The sequence below is a fragment of the Patagioenas fasciata genome, chromosome 5 (assembly GCF_037038585.1).
Source record: "Patagioenas fasciata isolate bPatFas1 chromosome 5, bPatFas1.hap1, whole genome shotgun sequence".
NCBI lineage: Eukaryota > Metazoa > Chordata > Aves > Columbiformes > Columbidae > Patagioenas > Patagioenas fasciata.
Window position 1 is genome coordinate 49396385 of NC_092524.1, and position 24863 is coordinate 49421247.

At 41.8% G+C, this 24863-nt stretch overlaps 1 protein-coding gene across 2 annotated transcripts in view; it reads right to left on the reverse strand.

The window, feature by feature from the left end:
• STON2 (stonin 2) overlaps positions 1 to 23137 on the reverse strand; it is a 79082-nt gene extending 55945 nt beyond the window's left edge. Inside the window, exons 1-3 of one of the 2 annotated variants that reach the window (XM_065838037.2) lie at positions 23056 to 23137; positions 4529 to 4735; positions 3826 to 4080 (exon numbers count right to left, since the gene is read on the reverse strand). In XM_065838037.2, coding sequence (XP_065694109.1) covers positions 3826 to 4080; positions 4529 to 4616 — 343 coding nt within the window. In that variant the 5' untranslated portion in view covers positions 4617 to 4735; positions 23056 to 23137. Of the gene's footprint in view, positions 1 to 3825; positions 4081 to 4528; positions 4736 to 22783; positions 22962 to 23055 lie in introns of those variants that run through there. The other variant, XM_065838038.2, reaches the window with a different exon arrangement.
• Between the last annotated feature and the right edge of the window lie 1726 nt (positions 23138 to 24863).

A 24863-nucleotide genomic window follows, 5' to 3' on the forward strand; every position in this document is an offset into this window, starting at 1 on the left:
TAATATAATGGATTGCTTTTAATATGCAGATTTACCTTTAAGCATTCATTCCTCTTTGATGTTTTGAGGACACATCCTACACCGTATTACAATCAACTTTGTCAGCACCAACACTGTTTCCTTTCCTATCACACAGGACCTCAGATTTTTCTGATTTTAGGACAGCACCACAATTAGCCTGGCTTTCAGCTGCTGATCTCGTGTTGCATGTATTTCCTATTTTCAGACAGAACTGCACAAAATGGTTAAATTGAGATTTACCTTATTGTGGAAAACCTCTCAAGGGACATGGTAGGAGTCCAAGTTACTTGAGCCATTAAAAATTAGACAAAGCTCTTGGGAAGAAGCGGCAGGGGGGTGCGGGTGGTGTGCGAGGGGTGGGTGTTGTGTGGAACAGATGATGTAACAGATCTTGCTGTGCTCTAATTTTGGTGCTTTGCTGAATACCTCATTGAATTCAAGAGTGCACCTAACACCGATAGAATATGAGATTGCCCATTGTGTAACAAATGCAAATGTTATGTCACCAGCTGGCTGTGATCATTTAGAGATTATGTAATGTTTGTGATAGGAACATCTAAGTGAGCCCAAAAGTCTCATTTTTCACTTTTGCAGTACCAGTTTGACTAGCCTGATAGTAACTATGAGAATAATGTTTATAGTGCCACAGACTTTTATAGAGTGGTTTTATCATAATTAATTACGCATTCCCTGTCTGTGCATTCTCCAGCAAAAAGAAAATGAGGAAGAGGGTACCACCATGCATCATTTTTGCGACTAAGTATTTCTGTGCCCGTGCTCAAGAGTTACTGCTTCCAGGGAGAAATCCACATCCTTTGGCAGCTGTCAGTTAAGAATGCATAAACCTAAAAAGTGGAAATATTTTGAAAGGAAGATTTTTGCCTAGCATTTACTTTGTCTGTACCAGGTAGAATGAAGGGTTTACAAAAATGTCCTAAATAAATACCATTTCCGCTATGATGCTCACAATGCGTGCTTTTCTTTGCCTACTACTCAGGTCTTGACTTATCACATTCAAAATTTGTTGCCTGTGTTTTCAGCCCTGTTTCTTACTATCAGTCCCCCTAATTTCTGCTCTGTCTTCCCTTTTCCCAGGACAAGGGTTCAACATTAGGCTCATTTTTCTTTTAAACATGTTTCCTATAGGATAACCACTACATGATGGTTGTCTTTAAAGTATTCTTTTTTCTTGACTGTGAGTACTTTGAGACAAAGATCTCCTTCCAGGGGAACCTGTGCAAAAATACTGTAGGCACTATGGTTGGAGTAAGACAGCATCTCTCTCTCCTAGGACCCGTCTTCCCTGCTCTCACAGCACTCTGGAAATGCCAATTTACAAGCCATTTTCAAAACCTGTTTCCAGGCAGCCTGGCCATCAGCCTGGGGAATGATCTAGTGAGCTGTGCAGCTGCTTCAGCATGGACAGACAGACAGATGATTTCCAACAGTGCTGGAGCCCTGACAGGAATGTGGTCAGGGTGCTGAACCTTCAGGACATTGCTCTTCACAGCTGCCTGCACAGGAAACAGATTTCAAACATCTCCATCCCTCTCACACCAATCCATCTGTCTGTAGTTGCCCTTTATCCACTTCCCCCTGGCCCGTATCTGGCTATTTGTGCTATTGTTCTTATGCTGGCTGTTTGCTACTGGAAATGAATAATTGCTGTCACCACAGGCTTTCCCCTAAGCGTGTCAGTGTGTCGTGGTTATAACATAAAGCCCTCAGCTTTGCTGCCGCTCGTAGAAAAAAAGACATGACCTGCAAGTTAATTGAGAACAACAAGGCTGAAGTTTATCCTGCTTCATGCTGTCAATGTCCTCCTCAGAGTAGAGGGCCAGAAACAAAGAGTTGTCATCTCTATTGCCCCACGACCTTCCCTTTAGAGGCTGTCAGATGTACTGGTCTTGCCATTTTTAAGATGGAGTCCAGGAAGGAGTGAAGCTAGCTCATAAATGAGCATTTTAAAATATTCACATCACCTCCTTAGACTTCCCACATAGTTACAGAAAAACAGCCTCCCATACAAGAATTACATGGAGTGAGAAAGCAAGAGCCCTGATCTGACTGCCAGGGGAACCATCTTCCTCCATGAATTTCAGTCAGATGCTAAAAGTTAGTGTATGAATACTCCCCCAGTAGCATGGATCACTTGGGACAAGCCTCTACAGCAGCACAAATGGGTGCCTTCTTCAAAACAGCAATGCTTTGGAAAGTGTTCTCTGGGATATCCTAGAGCTCTGCCTACAACCTAGTGTCCCCTGTGACTGAAAACACAAACCAAGAGGCAGTGATTTTGCTAAGCACAGACCTTAAGATTGGGCTACATCCCTTTAAGGATGGGAAATCAAGTAATGTGCCATTAAATTAGCTTTATGGAAGTGTCGTCGTTATGGCTAGCTTTGTTTAGGCAAATAAGTTTTTCTAACAAGATTGTGCACTCAAAGAGTTTTGCAGTCAACAAGGGCATCACAACATTAGGAAGGAAATACGGTGTCAGAGCAACCAACAGCTCCATTTGAAAAAGTATGTGGCTGTATGAACTTGTATGGGCAAGAGTAAGGATCACTTAACCATGCAATTAAATAATAGAGGTAGAACATCTCAGTTTTACAGGTTTACAGTTATGGGTTTTCTTACTTTTCTGCTTATCGCCAGGATCAGGATCAGTAAGTATTTACAACTAAGAAGAATAACCAACACATAAATCTAAAGATAAGACGGGTCTTAGGCAGAGCTTCAGAGAAATTTATTTTTGCATGAAGACTCACCCACATCTGCACAAAGGTCTACCCACTGTCTCAGACTAGTCTATAGCACGCATAAAAAGAGCAGATGGAAAACTGTTGGATTTTATCCAAAGTTGCCAACCCAAGGTTTCTGACAGAAGTATTATTCATGTCACAGGGAGTATCTGATGGACTCGGTAAGCACAGGAAAGCTATAACTCTTTAAATGGCTTTCATAACTAGAAGTAACAAAGTGGAATTACAAAGACAGAATCTCAATTCAAACATTAAGAAGTAAACAAATGTTTTCTTGGGCTATTACTCCACAGTCTCCTGTGAGGAGGGACAGAAGTCTGTTTGCCCAGAAAAGCTAGAAGCTCATGTAGCCATATCAGTTAGCATAAGCTGAGGAGGAAAGACAGAGGCTTTGCATGCTTGTTTAAAGTATGTCAGAAAGAACTTCTACATTCAAAGTAAAGTGCATGCAGTCCTGGAATCAGAGTCAACTTTGGTTGCTTTTGTAATTCTCCAGCTGCTAATTCATAGCATCAAAAGACAGCACAAAGTACTGATGGTCATTGGTATACCAGTTGTTGGACTCACTAAGTTTCTGGCAAAAACCATATGGGGACTATGAGCAGATAAAGACAATAACCACAGAGGACAGTTATTGTCATTCTTTCAGTTCCAGATGACAGAGGTAAACACAGCTCAGACTTTTTAGATGGCTGTTCATACCTGTACAGAAGAAATGTCACTACTGAAAACACCAATATGCTGTTTCCCTATGAGGACACTTTGGTAGTCTCCAGGGTCAAGACATAGGTGGAATAAGGCACAGAAGTCTTTTATCTTTTTTAGAAAAAGAAAACATGTTTGGTTTATACTGCTAGTTCAACCCAAAATTAAATTATGAGCCCTTTTGAAAACTCCGCTAACATTAATTCTGTTAAAATACAGTAAAAGCTAGTCAAAGGTCAACCTCTGACAAATCAAAGAGCAAGGAAAAAATCCTGCAGGCTCTCACTGTATTCTGTCAGCTACTGGAATGGACCTTTTCAGGCACTTGCCTCACCTGCTTGTGGGTGGGTCAATGAAGCACTTGTCCATGGTGCATCTTCAAACTGCACCCAAGCACTGATGGATGCCGACAAATCAGCGCTGGGACACACATGGTTCTCAAGCACAGCAGAGTCCACCTTGGGTTTGTCAGCTACATCATCCAGCTGTGTGTGGGAGAGGTCCTGAAATTCTCTGTCCACATTGGGGTTCTCTTCTGAAGAGGTATCTGAGGAAGAAAAACGTTTCTCCAGAGGCTCCTCAGTGCTACCTAAAATAGAGAAAACAATAAAAAGATTGGTAGGACTCAGCATTACTTCATTTTTTAAATTGAAATCTCTAAAATTTGCCATTAAATGTAGGAAGAAAATTTTCCTTCACATAATGTAGTTTTTCATCTAAAACTGGGCATAGTTTTGCATTAGATTATAATAAGTGAGTCTTCCTCCACAGTCAGTTGGATACTCTCTTGAATTTCAAAGGACAGATCCAAACCCTGCATTAGATCTATGCTAAGAAAATGTCACATTAGGAGAGTATTTTTACATTTTTGGCCCAAATTCTTCTATTACATAGGTGCAGCAGGACATAATTCAACCTTTGCACATACTGCTTCCACTCAGAAGGTATGATCTGCCATCAGTGATAGGTGACAGTAGTTGGTCTAATGCAAACACAGAAAGTCTCAGAAGGTTCTAAGAACATCAGAGATAGCTTACCTCGTGGGTTAACAGGGAGGAGCAGATCATCAGTGAAGGACACCCACTCAGACTGGTGGGAGGCAATGACACTAGTCAGAGACGTCATGTTCGCAGCAGGCTACTCATCTTCACTTGGGGATTACAAGGAGGAAGCAGAATGGGAGAGAGGCGTAGTGAAGGTGAGCCAGAGGGAAGCACGTCCTATGCGCTTTCTTTTCAAATGATCTTAAGACAAGAAAGGAGTAAATAATGTCTTTTAGAAAATTAAATAGGAGAAGTGATTCTGTGATGCTGTGAAATGAGTGCTGCCATTTTAATAACACAGAATGTCAAACCAATCTATGTACCACACACACACAGCACTCCTAAAAGTGCTGCCACCTTTGAGACAGGAATGTCACCTGTGCCTAGAGGAGGGCTACACTGGAGCAACTCCTTGATTAAAGCATCTTCAAACATCCTCATGTTAAAACAGTCAATCACCAAACCCAATATTTTATTCCTTACTCACAGAGCCATGCCCCTCATAACCCCCGCAAGAGAGGTGATGAGGGGATTCTCCCAGGTTCAACAAATTCTGATTATGTTGTAAGTTAATCCCAGTTCCAAGATGTCATCAAGTCCTTGCTCATCTTGCTACTTAAAATGTCTGATCCCTCTCCACAGCAAGCAACAAGCTGCACGTTCATTATCAGTAACATTTACGTAACTGGTTCTGGGATTGGGATGGGTTGCCCATGATTCTCACCACAGTCTGGGTACCAAGGGATGCCCTCTTAGCTAGTGGCACTTTCAAGGCCTGACTGGAACTTCACATTTTAATTTTTAAAAAATAACATCTTAAATCTTCTCTGGAGTTAAGCATGATTTTGCTGTAGCCCAGTAAATGTTTTCACAGACACAATAACTTCAATTAGAATACACTCCAGTGGGATGTACCCCACACAGACCTGGGAATCTGCTCTGGTTGTTGGTTAGTAACCGAGAAGGTCAGCTCTTCAGAGAGAAATTCTCTTCAATGAGCTCCCACCACTGCCTCAGGCTGCAGACCTCTGACAACTCTCAGAGGACTACTGCCTCCTCCTAGGGAAGTTTGTGAATTCTGTCCACAATTATCTGAAGCACTGGAGCTCTTGTTGCCATGGTATTCAAGCACTTGAAAATACTAGAACTCAGACTTGGTTATTTTAAAGAGCTTTAAGTAGAATGTCTTGGCCTGCTGTCTCTCACCTAAGTAAAAGGGTTTTGGGGGTGAAACTTCAGGCTAGTGTACAAGAAGAGATACTTTACTGAGAGTTTTCTTTACCCAACATTAACAACATTTAGGTCCGAAGAGTAGACTGATATAGAAATGCTTTCATTCCTTAAGCATTTTCTGCAGGAAGTATATAATTAAATGGCTCTAACATGATTATTCTCTTCATAGCCACAAAGTTACCAGTCTGCTGAAGGCAGGTCAGCAAGTAGGGGCAGTGTGAAAGAGCTTAAAACTTAAAGTTTGGAAGTTGCAAACCAGCCTGACACTCAGAGAGAATTTGTAGGTCCGTGTTCATTGTCTGAAGATGAACCTTTTCAAACAGAATTGAACACAAAATGCATGGTTCCCGGCAAACACAATAAAGGATTCCTGGAGACAATCCTGATGGTTAAGTGCAATTTGCCAGGAGACAGATTCCCTCTTTGCAGTCTTTCCAGAGCCTATGGCCACCCCACAGGCAGTTGCACTACATATCTTTCCCTTGTCACACAACCAGTTCCCTAATGCTGGACAAACAGCTGCACTTGAGCCCCAAGCTCTTTTCTTCCACCCCCATGGCAGGACATCAGCCCTCACACAGTGTGGGGAGATACCTTTGCCTGCCTCGCACAGCATCCATTTTGAGTGCTATTAACAGAAAATACAAAGCTAAACATAGAGGCAAGCAAAGGGAAAACGAATAATCAAATGTTTAGGGTCACAGGGATGCCACATGAGGGAAGCAGGGGATGACCATGGTATCTTGCTTTCCTCATGTGACCAATTAAGCTGCTTGGTTTGGGCTTGTTTAAATATCTGTAACCAAGTCTTCTTTTCCTAAACAACTGAAGACTGACCTCTCTTTTCTTCCTGATGGAAGCATGAAATGACAGGAAATGAAAAAAGAAAACTGTTTATCTTGCTCTTAATGCATAGAGACTCCAGTAGAGCTCATTTTTTCCCCTTCTTTTTTAATGTCAAGGGAAAAAAAAGCCATGAAAGAAGGTTAGGAAAAGTACTGTTTCAGCTGTGAAGACATGTGGGAGAATTACATCATTATTTTAGGATGGACTTTCTCTTTTACCCTACTGCCCTGGGACAAGTATACTTTTCTAAAGTCACTAAGTACCAGACAGCAAAGCTTAAACACCTTAAAATAGCTAGGGAGCTCCATGAGCCCAGAAAAGCATCCAAGTACTGTGCAGTGCAGCATAAAACTCTAACTATGAAACTTCCCCACGGCTGACATTTTCTAGAGCCTTCCCAGTTTGGTAGATGAAAGAGACTGTGTTGACTTATCAAGGTTATTACAACTTTTAGATAAGCAGCCCAAAAGAGAGGAAAGTCAGCCTCTGTATATCATAGTGTTAAAGATTCTCATAACAGAAGCACTCTGAGGATGCACGTGTTAGAATGAAAAGAAAACCATTCAAAAGACAGAATTTTGCATTCTCTCAGCTTTCACAAGAAAGCATTAATCGTACCTTGACCCAAATGCCTGTGCAGAATTATGAATTATGTACAGCTAACTCCTGTGTGGTCTACGTGGAAAGGATACAACTTCATCACCAAATTATTTTTCACCTCTTTGCAGTTTCTTCCTTAGAAAAAACACCCAAGCCAGCCCTACTGTGGAAAAAACACCTGGCCAGCACACCACCAATACCACTGTGCATTCAACCTAACACAACAATTGCTGCTATTTGCAAAACTTCTACAGAGATACATGTTGCCAGGGGAACCATTTGACACTGTGGAAAAAACCGAATCCTCTCTGTAGCAAAGCAATTGGCACCCACTATTTAAAACATGCAGCAAAGTTTTTCTCTCTGTCTTCAGACTTCTCAAACATCTATAGCTATTTCTAGATAAATAGATTTTGGAGACTTGAAGGACTAAGGGAACAAATAGTCCCTCTACACTCCAAGTGAGCTACAGTTAAGCAAAAGTTTATGCTGTACGGGCCAAGCAAAAAGAGATGGAAACACATTTACTGGAACAAGGTAGAATCACAGAACAGTTTGGGTTGGAAGGGATCCTCAAAGGTCATGTAGTCCAACCCCCTGCAATGAGCAGGGACATCTTCGACTAAATCAGGTTGCTCAGAGCCCTGTCCAGCCTGGCCTTCAATGTTTCCAAGCATGAGGCATCTACCATCTCTCTGGGAAACCTGGGCCCATGTTTCACCACCCTCATCATAAAATATTTCTTCCTTACATCTAGTCTAAATCTCCCCTCTTTTAGTTTAAAACCATTACTCCCCTTTCTGTTGCAACAGGCCCTGATAAAAAGTCTGTCCTCATCTTTCTTATACTGAAAGGCTCCAATAAGGTCTCCCCAGAGCCTTCTCTTCTTCAGGCTGAACAACCCCAACTCTCAGCCTGTCCTCACAGCAGAACTGTTCTATCCTTCTGATCATTTTTGTGGACTCCTCCAGACCCTCTCCAACAGGTCCATGTCTTTTCTGTGCTCAGGGCTCCTAGGTATTCCCAGGCCAGGCCAGTATTACACCTCTCTACATGAATGGGATTTGTATCAGTTTAGATTTTGTTACATCCGGATTTGTGTTATTATGTGCATTAAGCTTTTGGTGTTAAATTAGGCAAAAAAAAAAAAAAAAAAAATGAACTAATTTATCAGATCTCTGGTAAAAAAATTGTGAATCAAAAGTTTGTTTGTTACTATTACACAGTAAATACAAGGTAAAGCAGATGTTATGCATGTTGACCCAAATGATCTTCACCATCAATTCCAGTGTAGTGATTCGACCATGAGGCAACAAAACCCTAAGAAGCTGAAATTTCTGCTTGAGGTGTCTCACGTTTACATTCATTTCACATGTAAATCTGAGTGAAAAATGGGTGACAGTTATTTCTAGTTCTCCAAAGGGCACAGATCACAGGGCCAGAACAAAAACTCCTCCTAATGTTTTGATAACCACATTACATAAACCTTTCCTAAAACTAGTGAAGGTTCATTCTAAAATGACAACACTACTTTAATAACCAGAAAACTTGTCTCATCTCAAATCTATGTAAATTCAGTTTACAGCCATTTCTTGTGACATGCTTACCTGCCTATCTCCCCTTTTGTACAACTCCACTCTAGCAAAATATCATCATCCCTCTCCCTTTATTTTGCTAAGCAAAAAACATATATTTGAGCAAGTGACATAATATTCTGCTGCCAGAAATCTCATACCCAGCACCCTGTACAATGACCCCTCACGTTAGGTTGGACTTCTACACGCCACGTGAGTACAAACACCAACAGTAGTAATGGTTCATAGCACTACTGACACTTTAGAAATAATGGTAATGGAATGGTGTTTTTGTAAACATATCATTCCAAGTATTTAATTACTCATATGTTTGGACAGCAAATTTGAACATTGTTTCTCAGGACATTTCAACTCTGCTCAAAAGAAACAGCTTAGCACAATTAATCATTTTAAGCACTATGGGGCATTTCTCCAATTGCTTCAAGTTACATACATATGATGCATGCTGCGGTATGCTTTATAACCACTAGCCACAGCTACCAGATTACAGTTACATGGAAAAAAAAAAGGAGAATAAAAACTTAGAGGATTAAATTCAGGTTTTGTTTTGCAAAGGTAACATCCATACCAAGTTTGTGCTAAATGAATAGACTCTCTAAGTATATTGCCTCACATGGCAGCATCACTGAAAAAAATCCCATAATCTATACAGTGATACTGTTTTTCTTGCTTATACATTCCCTTACAATCCCAGGGACCTAAACATTAATGTGTTACTGTACTTTGCATTTGGTTATTGTAGCAGATCATGGAAGGGAAAAGGATGAGACAAGCTGTTAAGTTCCATGTATCAGAAAAAGAAGCTAAGCCAAAGGGACATTAAAAATGGAAAGACTCTGACCGTGGCTTTTGTTGTAACAATCAAGTTTCACTAACACCAGGAAAGTCTCAAGGAAAAATATGTAATTTTATCTTGACCACGTGTTTGGCAAACCTGTACAGACGAAACAATTCTAGTAGCTCAAACTGAGGAACGATTGCTGCCTTGGGCAAATTTCCAAGTGAGAGAGAGCTCGCAGCTCTTTCTCTCAACTTGGCCTGTAACAAGCACTGACCATCAGCACATCATGACCTGAATAATAAACAAACTCCAAACTGGAAATCTGCTCTCAAGCATCAAAAGTCCCAAGTACTTCAGGATGCCACAGCAAAACCAAAACCCAGTCATAAACAACGGGGAAAAAAAAAAATCAAACCAAATGAAAACACAAAACAAAAAACCCCATGAAAAATGCAAAACACAGAAATAAAACCATAACAAAAACCCCACAAAAAATCCAAAACCAACAACAAAAACAAAACAAAACCAAGAAAAAACCACAAAACTTGAGAAAACCAAGGAAACAAAGGAATTTGATTTGTATTTTATTACTTGAAAAAAATCACTGCACCAGCCTCTGCCTATGTGCCTGAGGAAAGATTACCTTAGGAATGACCCAGATGATGACAGGAATAAAGTCATATTTGATTATTCAATTATTGCATTCCTAATATTGAAAATCCTATTTTCTCTATGTAAACAACTCCTCCGTCTTATAAACTGCCCTGAGAAAATCTCAGATTACAGCAGGTTTTAGAACTTACATCGGTTTTATTTACTCTGTTTCATATGTGCTATTACATGAGCTCCATGACTTCAGATTTAGCTTAAGAAGCTCAGTCACTCGCATGTATGAAAGCTCTCAACATGTATGGAAGAATCAGGGCTCAAAGGGAGCCAAAGTGAAACACCTTTGTGAAACTCCGGAAGCCTCTCTGGAAGGAGCAATGGCTTTGCCCATTACAAATTACACCCAAGTGAAGGATAACAACAGCCTTGGTAGCACATTGTCCTCAGAGCCTGGCCAAATCCACTCCATGGAGCTGTAAGGTAGGTTGTTACTACTGTCCCCTGGCAATTCTAGGCAGAGATGAAGTAAGGCAAAGTGTGGTTCTGAAGATCAATATAACCATCTGGCACACTGGACAACAGTAAAGTGGTGGGGGTCTCCTTGAGCACAGGACCCAGTGCAGCCACTCTAATTAACAGCCATACGCAATTACTGCAACAGATATGAAGCGATCTGTCTAAATCCACAGAAGTCAGTGATAGAACTGGTGTTAAAGCTGAGGTGACCCAAGATGCCCTTATTTTCTCTAGGCCACACAAACCTGACCACTACACACAAAACCATGTCTCACAATCAGCTCAGCTTTGCTGGAAGCTCACATTGTGTGACAGTCAGAAGAGAGGCTGTAGGGGACGTGTTGGTAAGAAAGTCATAGGCATCTCCCTCAGGAATACTTGCATCAAGGCTAATATCTGAAAGGTCAACAGCTGCTGTTTTCTCTACACTGCAACTCATCTGCCGCAGAAGCTTTTCCGTTTTCCAGAGAGATATAGAGAACACCTAAGCTGCTCTCCTGCAGGCAATACCAGGCTGCTCAGAAGGCAATGGTCCCTCTCCCTCTGCTGAGACCATGCCTTAGAAATACTTCATGGGTTCCAGATGCCCCATAATGACAGCTAATCAGACAAGAGACTATTCAGAGCAATTAAAAACCTGATACTGAAGGAAAATTGTACATCCTCTTTCTTCTCTTGCTTGTACTCCCAAGAGCTTGAGAAATCTAGAAAGGCACTGTAGAAGAGCAGCAATAAAGAAAAATAATGGGATTTTTTTTTTTTCCTTACAATTAGAAGTAATGTATAACAGGCAGAAACTAAGGGAGCATGCCAGACAAAATGTTTGGCAGTGATAGGTCACATCCCAGTCACACTGGGAAAGCAGAAGTGCTATATTTCTGGACTCCAAATATAGCTTGCTGTGGGTCCACGATGCATTCACAGTGTAACTGAAGCCTCCAGTCATGTAATTGCATTAAAACTTGAAGGATATTTTCCCAAACTGCCAGCCTTCCAGTGCAAACTAGAATCTGAAGTAAAGATCAGACAAATACTTCTCTTACCACACTGCTTTAAAACCAAACTGGGAAAAGATCACAGGAAATAGGCAACAGGCCAATTTATTTAGTAGATCATTTGCACCTCTAAAATATTTTTGTGTGTGTGTGTGTGTGGGGGGTTTTTTTGTTTGTTTGTTTGTTTGTTTTTCCTCCAGTCAGTATTGCACAAGTAGGAGAAAAATAAGCAAAATGCTAATAAAAGGGTTTGACTATCCAAGGGTTAGGTTAATTCAGAATCTCTTTATAGACCGTGTTTTCATTTGTTCAATGAAATTCTGTGGGTAACAGCAGTAGGCAATAAGAAATATAAGCACAGTAAGGGGCGATTGGTAGCATCCCCTTAGGAGAGCGTAGGTGCATGGCCCTTACTGCTCTGCCTTGTCTTCTGAAGGCCTCCAGCAGGCAAAACCCCAGAACAGCACCCTGATCCCAGAGCCTCCACACCCAATCATTACATGTCACAGACTTTCTCTGCTTCAGGATGGTGAATCTGCAATAGTTGCAACTATTGCACAGTGTAATGCTACAACAAGTGATGGTCCAAATCCATAGTACAGGGAGGGAACTGGGTTTAAAAACTGGTTTCTTCTTTTCAGTCTGAAAAAGTGAATCATACAAGAAACATGTTTTTCAGAAGAAAGTTCCCACTGAGCACCCTGGTTTACACATCTGATATCAATGCTTTCATATGTTCTTGCCTAAACCGTGCATAGACAAACTAGCCAGATGTATTCAATTCACCAAACCCTCCAAAAGCCATCGTACTTTATTTGCTCTTGTGAGGATTATCAAGGCATCGTCTTCAAGTTACCTCGCTGATGTAAAAAACATAATGTTCTATTATTAATCACCCTTGAACCAACTATGTCATTGCAGCCCAACATCACTGAAGGCAGCAGCATTCAAGAGGCAAACACAGATCACAAAGCCCTGCCTGTACCTATCCTTCTTCCAAACTGGGACTAGTGACAAGTAGAACAGGGAAGTGAGTAAGTAATTGTAAATTTACTGGAATATTGTGCTGGATAAGAAACATTCTTCTGGTAAATGCACATCCTGACTTGTATGAAACGCCATCCTGTTCTGCCAGGTACTAACATTCCAGCATTGCCTATATACCTTGCAACAAATTACTGCTTTACCAGTACTCACTGTTAAACTCAAAAACTGATCCATTAGTAAAAGGAGAGCCACCATAATTCTTCCTGCACCTCAGGGCTGGTTTCAATTTCACAAAGAAAGTCAGGACTTTATCTTCTGAATTACAACTGAATTCATGCTACGGTTTGTGCTAAGTTAGGTGAAAAAAAGTAATTGAAAACAGCGAGTATAATTACTTGCCACCAATCAGTATTGGTTTATCTCATTTTGGACTATGAAAGCTAGGGTGGGGGGGGAAGCAGTGAAGCCTCAAACACTAGCCACATTCAAGACCAGGCAGAAACTGGATTCTGCAGAGATGCTTCACTGTAGGCTGTACGCCTACAGAGAGGATGGGCATTCATCTAGCTGAGCTGTGAGTGTGCACAGAATGGGAGAACAGATACAGGCTGAGGGAAAAACATAGAATCCAACTGTGAAAGCATCAGGAGACAAGGACCATTGAAGAACTGATGCAGTCCTGAAAGAAAGCAAAGAAGTTTTCCTGTGCTGACTGTTGGCTTGAAAGGGAAATAGGAACACTGAGCAAGAAAGCCATCTTCTGTTCAAGCCTCCTCTGTATTTCCATATAGCTAAAAACTATATGCATAAATAACTTCTATATAACTATACTGCTATGTAACATCTTTTATAACTTCTAAGCTGTATCAGCATCACCTTTCCAAAGAACAGAGTTTAAAATAAGATTTTCACTATAAGGGAAATCCTGGTTGACAGTTATATATAAAAGCAGTCCTAAAACCTGAGGCTGTCTCCCGGTTTAAAGAATTCCTGCTTGATTCTTTAAAGCGAGACAAAAAACAATACTCTGGAAGAGGTATCCCAGGGTACAAGTCTGTCCTGTCAGAAAATTCCTTGGATGATCCAACTGGTCTTTCCTCATTTCTAGTATCTGGAGAGACAATTAAGATTATGCAACTTAGTGTGATGTCAGGACACTGTAGCCCTTCAGGGCAACCCACAAATATCACATTTGCTGTCACTCTCTTATTTTAGACACTCTAAATATAGGCCCATTAGACTCGATGGTGCTGTTTATCTAGTGTGACTACCCCTGTTTCAAGAGAATGAAAATCAATTCTGGAAAAAAAGTTGCTTGAGCAAAGGCTGAATTTAAAGGCACTCATTATTTTATATACTATTACAAAAAAATCCTATATATAAAGTAGAAACAAAGATTTTGACAGGTCAAATTCACACATAGTACAAAGTACTGTTTACATCACTACTGCCTAATAAAATTTATGTTTAATTGTATTTTTCTAATTGTCAAAACACGAAATAATACATGGTATACTAGAATGATGTAGAACAGAGGGTATGAGAAAATCCTGCAATTTTTTATGTTGCTTGGGTTTGGGTTTATTGGGTTTTTGGTTTGTTTTTACCAACACAAACTAATAAGCAGTGTTAGTAAAAATAAAACATGTTTCAGGGGAGAAAAAAAGCTGCCGTTTTGTAGTATCTCTGTCAGCAGGTCCATACTTAGACAGTAGGGTCCATTAGGTGACAGCACAGGTATCACTCATTCCTTGGTGTTGCTTACTCACCTCTGGAAGTTGGCAGGGAACAGAGCACAAGAGGTGGATTTCCTCTAGTGCAAAAGAGTAGAGCCTTTTGCTGAAAAGGAAGTTGAGAGTACTCTGTGCTCTGATTTCTAACTACTGATGCTTTGGCATCATCTGGTTTGGTGAGCAGCGGCTGCTCATCCTTAAGGCACTGCCCCTTTGATTGGCAGCTGTGCCCGTGTGACAGCAGGTGACCTGCTGCCTGCCAGAAGGGGAAGCCAAGACACAGTGCCATCTATCTGCATGAGATCATGTAAGTGCTGCAGGAGCACACGGTGAGAGGTGGATCCCTGTGGCACATGGAGGCAGCAAACCACTCATATTTTATTAGACTCGGTATTTTGCTGGGGAAACTACAAGCGGATCCACTGCGAGTCTGAATACCAACAGAGGGAAGAAGGACCAGCTGCACCTCCTGCTCAATAGCATCAAATGTTTAATACCAGCCTTCTTGTATGGCTTCCGTGAGATGCTCATCTTTTAATCTGACCATGAAGTCCAGTAACAAAGCATTCAGGGTGTTGACAAATACATGCTATTATACACTGAAATTCATAGGAATCAGCTCCCAAAGTGTGGCACAGTCCCTGGCTTCACGGTGCTTAGAACGGCTCAAACAGTCTTTGCACTGATGCATTTGTGAGGCTATCAGCCAGATCATAAACCAGGATGCCTGGCTTAAGCCAGTGGTACACAAATGCGGTAGGTGTATGTACTTCTACGTGGTATACACAGCAACTAAACAAACCGCTATTTATAGGCACATGAAAAAATCTCCATCTTTCACACAGAAATAGGAACGTGATTTGATCTTTCAAAATTCCATGTTTTGAGGATATAGAATAATTCACATGGCTACATCAAATCAGTACTTTAAAAAAGAAAACAAAACAAAACCAAACCAACCAACCAACCAAACAAAACCTACAGTGAGACATTTAACTATTCTTTCCTTCTCAGACAACTGACTCCTCAGTTTCAAATACCAGACATTTGTTTTATCATTAAACCACGTAAAGGTTAGCTGCATTAGGTGACCAGCTGTTCTATATATCTAGTATGTTCTACTTACCTACACTTCCAAATTCTGCATGCAGGAGCTAAAAGATGAAAGTCACATGGTAATACAAGTGAAGTCACCAACACACTCGGCTCTCTACTGGACTTCGGTAACACAGTATCTTGCTTTGCAAATATTTGGGCAAGAATTTCATTCATGTTACATTCCTGGGTGCTGTCTGACATTATGTAACCCAAAGGTAATTTTCTTTAAAGGAAGGCATAGGGTCTGATTTATGCATGACCTGGTTTGTGTTATTTGAGTGCTTTAGTAGAGCAACAGTGTGAAAAAAAAAAAAAAAAAAAAAGTACGTAAGAATATATAAAACCAACCCCCAAACTCTGTCTCCACCCAAATCCCTAGAAGTGACAGGATTACTGTTGCCTTGAAGACTCCGGGTTCTGGTCAGGAAAACAAAGCAGAATAATCTTAATGAAGACTTCACTCACTTCATCAAGAAATCACTATAAAGCACTCCAGACATGGAGGTGGATGCTGGGCACTCAGATAATACCAGCAAGGCCTTTATTCACTAAAAGGTTTGGAATCTGCATGTTCTCCTCTATGCAGTCCCTCTTAGGTGCCACCGCCGGCACTGCGGGGTGTCTGGCAGCCCGGCTGCTTGCTGACCTTGCTCTGTTGTGGCCATGGAGGTAATGCAGCCAGATCCCCCCCACCTCCCCTCCCAACCTCCCACAGCCACCAGCAACCGTGGGCATTCCGCTCCTCGGCCCACGACACGTCTCGGCTGCACAGCACTATGATATGTGGAAATACCAGTTCCAGGCAACATCAACACAGCGCTGCAGCTCTCTTGCCAGCTCTGAGGAAGCTGAGTCCAGCCAACTTTTGGCAAAGACTGCCCCACCCAGTGGACCAGTTTTGAAAGTGGGATGCAGGCATGTAGATTTTAGAATATTTGAGATATTTACCTTCCTCTTTTATTGAGACACAGACCCTCAAAGGGATGAGGAGACTCTGTTTCTGTCACCAGGATTGGCAGTGACTCACTGTGGCAGAACTGTAAATCTGACACCAGCATAAATCACAAAGACACAAACAAAAGCTTGTTACAAGCTACTGAAAATTAACAGAATTAGAAAAACTTCATTTTTTTAGGACAAAGTTCCTCGAAAAAAGGGATTAAAACTTGAAAGCTAGTGGCTGTTTCAGTGTCACAGAAGAGCCTCATGTGGCAGTTTGGAGCTGCAGTTCCCAAACGTCTGCAGCCACCCTCCATCAGTCTTAGCTCCAAGCATTTTCATATTGGTTTGAATATAGGGAGCACTCACAATCTTTTCTGGTAAAGGGCGAATGCTGGTGCCAAATTCCGAGTGTACATGAAGTGTGGTAAACTAATACAGCTGCCTCCATTCAGAGAGACCTGAACAATGAAACTGCAGAGGCTGGAGATGACTGACTGAGGAGGGGAAAGCCCAGATCTGCCCAATCTATTCTACCTCCATTTTACTCCCTTTCAGATTCTGGCAGTGAATATCCCCCCAAATTTCATACACCTATCAGCTGAGAACTTATTTCTTATGCTGAACTCATGTACCTTATAATTTGAGAACACACACTTCATGTTGCCACCATATATAATTTTTATATATGGGATGTAATTTTTAGCCAGGTAAGTATCTGAACTCTGGTGAACTGGAAACAACAGGAGCATTTCTGGTGGCAATTTTCTGTCCTCAGAAGCAGCTAGCAATTAAACAGCAACTAATCATTAAACTTCATATGCCAAATTCTTCCCCACAGCTGTTCCATTGAAACTACTTCATAAGAAAATAAGCTGGCCTTGTGCTGTGGAGCTTGACCAGCTCAAGTTTCAGTTATGCAGCTAGCAATACTTTTTATCTTCAAAAATGCTTAGTGGTGCTTTTTCCACGTGTTTCCATCACCCGAACAACCACAAAACCAGCACGCAGTTCTGCAAAATGGTACGTTCTGTTCACAAGAGGCCTCTGATTTTGAGGGAAAGAGGATTAAATTACTATATCTTATACCCACTGCCACACCATCCCCATTTTCAAAAGTAAATTAAAGATAATTCATTACATTTCACAGCTGGCAAATCCAAGACCCCACAGACAGAATTAGTTTCTATAAATATTCATATTTATAAACGCCAACTAAAACTTGGTCTAAAAGAGTGTAACAAAACAAGAAGCACAGCTCAGCAAGAAGTCACTGTTTCTCTCCAACTCACCAAGCAGGTCTGCTGCCCATGGACCAGGAGCTCCGCTTTCCATCTCAGCCCCAGAGCACACTGCCTGCTCCTTGAATATCAGGATAGTTTTGTACTACTAGAGCACTTTCATGGGAACCTGAAGCATTCAGAGTTTTGTCCTCTGTTTCCAGTCAAAGGAACTGCGCTGAGACAGTTAAGTTACCTTAAATGCAATCTGATTCATCTTGCTTTATTAACTCTGGTCGCCCAGAGTTAGGCATGTGAGATAGTCACCTGATGCTCTGTTTACAGCCAACAGAAGGAACACAACACCTCCAGAGGATCCTTCCTCTGATCTATTTTAAAACGAGGTGAATCCCCTTCTAGAAAGCCTGTGGCAACTAACTTAGGCCTGCATGTCTTTTTCACGCCTAAATTAGGGCAACTGAATCATGGCCAAAAATAATATTGTACCAATACTCAGTTTCCCCTTTCACTGATATACTGTCTTTGTGTAGATCAGTCCTGATCCCATGCGCACACACACACATTCACTTCCAAGACACTTTCCCAAGCTGCTTTTTGGCTCCCTCCTTCATCACTTCTAAGGCTGCTATTTGTTTCTTTCCAGGACTCCTTCCTAGGAGTTTCACCGAGTTTGTCTTTGGAGAGGGATATGTCTGCAACAAAGCTTAAAAGCCACATTTAATATCCAAGATAAATTACTTTCTACAATAAAGCACATAAGTAGGGCCACAGTTTGTCTATCTCACCTTCTCTGTCAGTATCAAACACAAAACTGCCTCACCCTGTAAAGAATTAATAAGAGGCACTTCAGCAGTGGTTTGATGCTCAGAGACTTATTTCTAATTTTGTATGAATGTGCTTGAGCGATATGAGATGAAACCACTAAGCACTGATTTTAAAGTAAGGGCACAACTCATCAAGATGTTCATGTAGCACGACCGCTTCAGTAAATACAAGTGTAAAATTCAAGAAAGTGTTGTACTTATTTCTAGACATGTCACTGCAGTGGACTGATAAACTTCAGTATATCACTGCTGAGAAAGTATTTTCAACATTTTAGGAAATAATTTACTATCAGAAAATTACCTATTGAAGGATTTTCAGGATGGGTGAGGGCAAAAGCTCTTTAATTTTAAGGCTCCCTTTCACCAACTGTATATCTACTGAATTGATGTTTGAGAAACCTACACATTTCAGTAACCATCTTCCAACAACACTATTTTCTACTAATAAAGCACTATTTGTTTCTATAGCTATCTAAGGGACACATGCATTGATGTCTTCTCTTAACTTTTTTAACATTAGGCTATCACGTTTGTATTTTCCCTCATATTTTTCTGTAAATACATACTTAGGATTATGTTATATTTAATTAACTGAAAACAAGTTGCTCCAGATGCTATATCCTAAGTTTAGACTATCAAGCACTGTAAAGCCTCATCAATAGGAGCAGAGCCATAGACTGAAATACTTGGCATTAAGGGCACAGCTTTCACACTACTTTTTTGTGGCTTTTTACTTCCAATTATCTCTAATCTGACCCTGTGGACTTAATTTGCATTAGCACTTGGAGCACATTCAATGAGTGCCTGGAGGTCTGGCTCAAAGAAACCAAACAAAACCAGTTTATGTGCTCTGCCATGCAAACTGAAGTGCAATAATTGCAGACGATCAGGACATTCATTTCAAAAGCGCATTCCTGTCCTAACTAATCCGCTAACATATTTGCAGACGTAGTTTTTCAGAAAAGAAGGGAACACCAATGCTTGCCCCTGGTGTCTCCACAGGACCGCACTTTCCCAGGTTTTTTCAGTCTCGATCTCTGAAATTTTATGCCCTTAAATTATGGAAGAAATAGGACCTTCCGCACTCGTCACCTTATTTGTACATTTAAAAGACAAACAGTGAAAACTGACCACAGAAGTCAATAGGGCATTTGTAACCCCTACCTGAGAAGCAATCTTACCCATACAGACACCTTCAGATGGATCTCTGGCCCTACTTGAGATCCTGTCAAAACTTTCACTCTCTACAAGAAGCAAATATTTAACCCCTAATGACTGCAGATGTATGAGCTGAGCTATAAGGCTTCTAGTTGTACTTCAAAGGACTCAAATTCATCTGATCACTAGTAGAGCCATAATCCTGAAGACAACACATGCTCATACCCAACGCATACAGAGATAGTCATTCCTTCCTTGAGGTTAACCACTTGGAAGTTATTACATTCACTAGCAGAACTTGCAACTCTTTAAGAAACCATTCAGCATGGTTAGACTCCTAAGAAAATGCATTAAGAAATCAGAGGACAAAAAAAGAAATCTGGTTTTGCCATTAAGCACTTTACAGATTTTCATTTTTATAATGCAACTAATAGTGCAGACAGAGATTGCCCAAGGATTGCCTTCTGAAGGCTCTCTTTCCTTGCTGACTGCAGAGGCAGCTTAAGCAATTAGATTAGATACACCCAACTTTTGGATAGCCAAGATCACATTAGAAGATTGCTTCTATCACATAAATCCTTATAGATCTATAGCTTATTTCCTGTTTTTTTTTTTTTCCTTCTACTATCAAAGAGAAAGCTAACATGCTGTTGAAAAGCTTCTGACTGAGGCCAAAACCATTACTTTCTGCCTGCCCTTAGGAACAGGGCTTTTCAACAATTTAAAATTCTCTTATTTTGTTAGCTGATTGGCAAAAAAGCATTGACAGGTGCTCTGCACAAAGCCTAAGTGCAATACTTGGGTTAAAAGCTGCAGGAGGACACGTTACTAACAGAAGCAGTGTATCAGAGCAGGAGATCTACAAGCTGTGATCTTGTAGCTGCTGCCACCTCGGCAACTGCCTCACTGACTGGAAAAGCCATCTCTTCTACAAGGGCAACAGAAGCCTTGCAGAGCACAACATCTTGAGAGACTTGTAACATGCATAAATACCATTTCTCATCTTCATTTGCTGATGCCAGACTTGAGACAGCTGAAAATCAAGAACTCTATAAACATAATGTATTTAGCCCACTCACAATATGGTTTTAACCCCCACACAGTCTGGGTTTCTCAACCAGGCAACTGTACCAGCTGCCAGTTCTCAACAAGAAAGCTGGGAAGGCAGCAAACCAAGGGCTCAAGATGGGGAGCTGGCCACTGCTGAGATGTAGCTGTTGCTTTTTAACCTTGTGTCCCTTGGGCTGTTGCCTAAACCAACCTCAGAGCAGGGTACTAATTATGCAACTGACGTAATGGGGTATCAAAGCAGCTCATGTAAAGGAGAGACCTGCAGTTAAAGACCAAACTATGTTGCTAACTCATGAATCATAAGAGAGGATAACTAGTCAAAACTGTAATATAGTGCAACTTGTGAGAGAAAACAAAAATCTGAGCTTTTCTCTTATTGAGAAGTTTAATGGTCATGCTCTTGACAGTATTAATATTTTAAAAATAATTTAAAAGCTACAATTACAAAAGAACAGCCATCACTAAAGTTGCCAGCTGTATTCCTATATCTGTGGAAAAAGGTAGGTTAGGTCTGCTTGGGAGTTATTGCTACTTGCTTTGTGCTTGAGATCTCCATAGGAATATAATGAAAAGCCTTTAATGTTATACAGAAATGTATACCTGAAAAAAGCATGATATAATAGATTAAATGTAATTCATAGCAAATACCACTTTATGTTATAATCAATCAAAAACTTATTGGAGAAGAGGGAACCTAGCCATTTGGAAACTACAGGCTTAGGAAAGTCCTATGCATTGCATAAACCCATATAATACATCTCACTGGAGACCAGGAAACTGCTCTTCAGGCTTATTTGTGATAACAGAAACTTCATTAGATAATATAAACCTGTTCATCTGGAAAATCGCAAGGCAAAGTCCAGATCTCACTCGTCTGTGTAACACAAGGTATGTTTCAGTCATCTTGGCAGAGAAAACAAAAAAAAGAAATCAGTCACATGCCACAATGAGTGAACATAAGCATTTTGCAATCAACTGGTTGTTTGAAATTTACTTGCCCAAACGAGTAAGTTTATAAAACACACGTTTCACAGAAGACAAGAATGGTTCATAGCTGATTCACAAGTAAGAAAGAAAATGTTTGCCAAATTTCTGCCTTGACAATACTAAAAATACCCTCAAGCCAATAACGTGAGGTTGTTCTAAGGCTAATTCTCAGCGAAAGGCCCAACTAAGTACAGGAAGATGTGAGCTGTAAAGCATCACCTGCTTTAGTCAAGCAATCGTGCATTTTTTTAAACTTGTTTCTCTCTGAAAAACTGAAGTCTCAAAAAGGATTAAAACATGGGACAAGAATCAGAAAAAATTATTATGGCCAATTAGTCAACACAACATCTAACGAGAAGTGGAGGTACAGTACAGAAAGGATATTAAACACATGAGCTACACAAATGTGCAGGGAAGGGGCTGTGTGGTCATACATCAACACAGAAAATCCGCACTGCATGGAAATAGATAATTTGAGTTTTTTTAACCTATAATTTATGTAGTGTATTCAAGTGAGACGACAGAAAGATGAGTGGTGATTTCTCTTTGCCTTTCAGTATCTTAACCACAGAAAAACATTTCAAAACCAGCACAATTCGGCAGACTCAAGAAAGGAAAAATCCAAAACATGAGTAATTGCACAGAGCAGCTGAGGGGTAGGTGGATACAAGCAGCTTCCACATGCTGTTAATGACTCATTAACCCTTCCGCAGCCGCTGGTGCTCGCACGGGAACACAGCGTGCATTATCCCAGCTAACAGAGGAGCGCACTCATTTGGGAGGAGATGGCTGGGGGGTTGCTAGGATGCCTGTCACAACCAACCGTCATGATAAACAGCCAGCAAGAAGGGTGTAAGGACCAAGGAGGGCCAGTTTGAAACACGGTCCCGGTGGTTCCGGCTGGGAGTGGTGCCAAGAGCCCCGGCCAGGGACTGGGGCTGGAGGACGGAGGGGAAACTTCAGCCCCGCCGGGGCTGCACCTGGGGACGACCCCTCGGGCCGAGCCGCAGAGAAGGAAAAGCTGCAGCGAACGTACCGAGGGGAAGGCAGCAGCTCCAGCTCCGCCAGCAGGACCACCTGCCTTGGGCTCCAGTTTCCCCGGCTCCTGTTTCTGGGTATCCTCAGCCCGCCGCTGCGGTAGCGCTGCCCGCAGACGCGCTGCCCTTCCCCAGCCGCCAGCGAGAGTGCGGGGACACGCACCCTCCTCCCCGCGGCGGCCGGCCGGCTCCGGGCACGCAGCTGGCCCCGGCCCGCGCTCGCTGCCGGCTCCGCGGCCGCCCCCCGGCCCCCGTCAGCTCTCGGACATACCTGCCGCCGGCGGCCCGAGCGCTCCGCGGGGCAACGGTGCCGCCGCCCGCGCTGGCGGACAGCGCGCTGAGGGGAGGGGAGGCGGCGGGGCGGCCCGGGCCCGCCCCCCCGGGGCAGCGGCAGCGCGGGGCCGCCGCCATTGGGCGCTCCCCGGCGGCGCGAGGGATCGCGGCGCCGCATTGGCCGGGGGCGCCCGGGCCGGGCCCGCCCCGCGGGGCCGCGCTGCTCCCGGTGCGAGCGGAGCCGGCGGGGGCAGCTGCCGGTGCGGCCGCAGAGGGAACGCGGGCGAAGAGCTGAAACACGCGGTTGTTTCTCCTTTCCCGGAATTAACGCATTTAAATATTTTCATGGCCTGTTTTTAAATACGATTCAAAATCAACGCTCAACGCGGTTACCTACTTGAGGGGTAACCTCCTCTTACAGAAACGCAAAAATAAATGTAAACGTGTAGATAAAAAATGTAATACAATAAATCATTCTGATCAGGGTCAGTCAGCTGGCATTCTTAAATGCGTAGATGTGATGAGTTATTTGTAACTGATGATTCTGATACAAATTAATAAGTGTCCCAATGTTTTTGTTAGACAGTGATGAATTTCAAAGATCAGCAAATAACCCCCTTCCCCCGTTATGTATTAATCAGGACTGATAAAGCTAAATGCAATACCAATGAACAGACTTTCTTTTAAGCTGTTAAGTTGTAGTCGTATTACAGACCTAATAATATAAACATTAATCTTACTTCTGCCTTTAAAGATTTCAGATCGCAATTTGCATATTCAAATGTATTTATGAAGGCTTTAATTTCTAGCTCTATACCACAACTCCAAGGCTGCTAATGAAAGGCAAGTTATGGAAAAGGAGGAGGCGCCCAACACCCAGCAAGGTGAGTGCCCTGGGTACCTGTGCACCCAGCAGCAGAGTCAGGGCTCTGCAGAGCTGAGGAACTGACAAGACACCAAAATGCTTCCCAGAAAATGGAACCTTGCAAACCGAGAAATGTTAATAACCTTAACATTTGCAATAAACGTTATCATAATGGCCGTAACTACCATTTGGGACTGGCTAAATATATATATATATAAATATATATATTGTATAAATATAAATATAAGTATAAATATAAATAAAAACCACAAGTTTAACTCTTTTCCAGGTGAACTAACAGTTTTTAAAGTGCTCTTGTGAAACACAGGGCAAATCTCAACTAAAAAGTGCAAGATAACCAGGCAATCATGAGAACTTAGGTTACACTTGGTAGTTTGGTATATCTGGGTCACCTGATTTTGCCTTGAAGGAGCTTTCAAAGCAGTTTGGAGGTTTACCATGGGCACACACTAGTCTGCGGACATGCATTAAAACGTATATCGCCTCTCAAAAAAAACAAAGCCCCTGAGCTGCAGGGCTGGGGGCGGGGAACGTCTTCGGGCACAAAGCGTTGACACGAGTGCCGGCTAGAGGTGGTGGGGAGAAAATAACACGGAAAACAACACACAACGCGAACATTTCCAAACAGCATTTGCCGATCATGCCTGGTCTTCTCCAGCAGTATAAAATACCGATTTCCCAAACAAAACTAGCCATGAAAAATATGTTTAGTTGCACATACTGCCCGTGGACCGAGGCGGATTTAGGCTGGTAGCCACACTCATGTACATGTGTGAAGGTTAATCACAACAAGGACACTGGCTAGTTCTGCTCAGGTACAACTGGTGTCTTTGTTTCTTCTCATAATTAATTTTTGAGCCTGAAGAACTACAGATTAGTTTTCTAATTATTTCCCTATGTTCAATAAATACAGGATCCAG